The sequence below is a fragment of the Aptenodytes forsteri genome, unplaced genomic scaffold (genome assembly GCF_000699145.1).
Source record: "Aptenodytes forsteri isolate BGI_AS27 unplaced genomic scaffold, ASM69914v1 Scaffold4, whole genome shotgun sequence".
NCBI classification, from domain to species: Eukaryota; Metazoa; Chordata; class Aves; order Sphenisciformes; family Spheniscidae; genus Aptenodytes; species Aptenodytes forsteri.
The window spans coordinates 2,507,116-2,508,919 of record NW_008795442.1 but is presented as its reverse complement, the minus strand read 5'-3'; the positions used below and the strand labels follow the sequence as shown (position 1 = coordinate 2,508,919).

The 1,804-nt window shown below is 40.0% G+C and overlaps 1 protein-coding gene across 1 annotated transcript in view; it reads left to right on the top strand.

The window, feature by feature from the left end:
• CUNH12orf66 (chromosome unknown C12orf66 homolog) overlaps positions 1 to 1,804 on the top strand; it is a 10,948-nt gene that overhangs the window by 2,372 nt on the left and 6,772 nt on the right. The window contains exon 2 of the mRNA XM_009281100.1: positions 612 to 900. Within this exon, the coding sequence (XP_009279375.1) occupies positions 612 to 900 (289 nt within the window). The remainder of the gene's footprint in view (positions 1 to 611; positions 901 to 1,804) is intronic.

Sequence of the window (1,804 nt, the reverse complement as noted above, 5' to 3'; positions counted from 1 at the left end):
CCCCCTCCACCCCAGCCAACTCCCCACATTTTCTATACTGAGCATGACGTCACGTGGTATGGAATATCCCTCTGGCCGGTTTGGGTCAGCTGTCCTGGCTGTGCCCCCTCCCAGCTTCTCGCTGGCAGGGCATGAGAAGCTGAAAAGTCCTTGACTAGTGTAAGCACTACTTAGCAGCAACTAAAACATCAGCGTGTTATCAACATTATTCTCATCCTAAATCCAAAACACAGCACTATGCCAGCTGCTAGGAAGAAAATTAACTCTATCCCAGCCAAAACGAGGACAGTCACGCCATAACTGAGGCAGATGTGAGGGAGTTGAAGTTTTGCAGCAGTCATTGGCTGCTGAGATATGAATTGGGACAAGTGTAACTTGCATGAAATTATATTAAGTGTTTCTGAGTACATGCTATGTGTAATTCAGTTACTTGCAAAATAATACACTGAAATTTGTTTCTTGATTTAAAAAAAAAAAAAAAAATACTGTGATCAAACAACACTTAGGAACACCGAGGAGAAAACAAGCATGGTTATATACAATTTTCCAGTATTGCTGTCTATCTTTGCTGTCCCTGGATTTTGGTAATACCTCCATATTTATCTGAACAGGTGGTCAGTCATTCTTCAGCCGAAAGGACTCCATCCGAACCATCTACACATCTCTGCATAATGAGCTGAAGAAGGTGGTGGCGACGGGTCGCAATGCACTAGGAGGAACAGCTCCTCACTTGGAAGAGCTGCTTTCTCACCTGTCTGAACAGCTCTGTTTTTTTGTTCAGGCTCGTATGGAAATTGCAGACTTCTATGAAAAAATGTACACGCTCAGCACCCAAAAGTTCATTAACTCTGAGGAACTGGTAAACATTTTGGAATCCATCTTAAAGAAATACAGCTCAAGGTCAGTGCTTATTTGCTGGCAGTAAGTACTCAGACACATGATCTGTAATAAATGATGTTGAGGTTCAAAGCAAGCCTAAAGACTTTGCTGTCCTTTGACTGCTGAGCAGCACAGCCCCTTGCATGAATTCATGCATGAAGTCAGTGTTGGTCAGCAGCATCAGATCCGTGCAGTCTCAAAATATGACTCCTCTGAAGAAGAAAAATAAAAAGGGAGAGTGTTTCTGCTCGTCATGTTCTAGGAGCCTCTTCCCTATTCCTTAATTAATACTCTGCGTGTTCATTTTCAGCAGACAGGAAGAGTCATTTTCCTTATAAAAGATATAAGACTTCTTGCGCTTTTTCATTAGGAGTGGAGGGGAAACAAGACTTAATTCCATATGGACTTCAGTAAAATTGATATGTAAATAAAACAGATATTTGAGTGACAATTTTACTTTTAGGCTAGAATATATATCTGCTTAATTCTAAAAGCTACACCATTGCTATTTGGTCTACCTAGTAGGGTTTTATGGTGCTCTGTTATCACTTTTCTTGAGAGGTATTGGAACCAGTAGAAGGAGCACCTCTGAGTCTTTGGTCCCTGCCATTACGGTTTCCTGAAGTTAAGATCTAATAGTTCTGTTACAAGAATCCCAGGATGTTTCTAAATGACTCTGGGGTGGGTATTTCACATCTAACACATGTGAGCCTTGAAAGTGGTGGCAGTTTAAAAAAGAGAGAATTTTTGAATGCTTGTCAACAGACTCAAATTCTAGCTCTTTATTTTAAAGTAAAACAATGTAGCCATTGTAGGAAGATAACTTTCAAATGTACTTGAATTTTTTTAAATCTTTGTTAGTGAAATAGTGTCTAAGAAGACATTTGGGAAGACTATTTGAAGTCCTTTTTTTTTCCAGGTACGA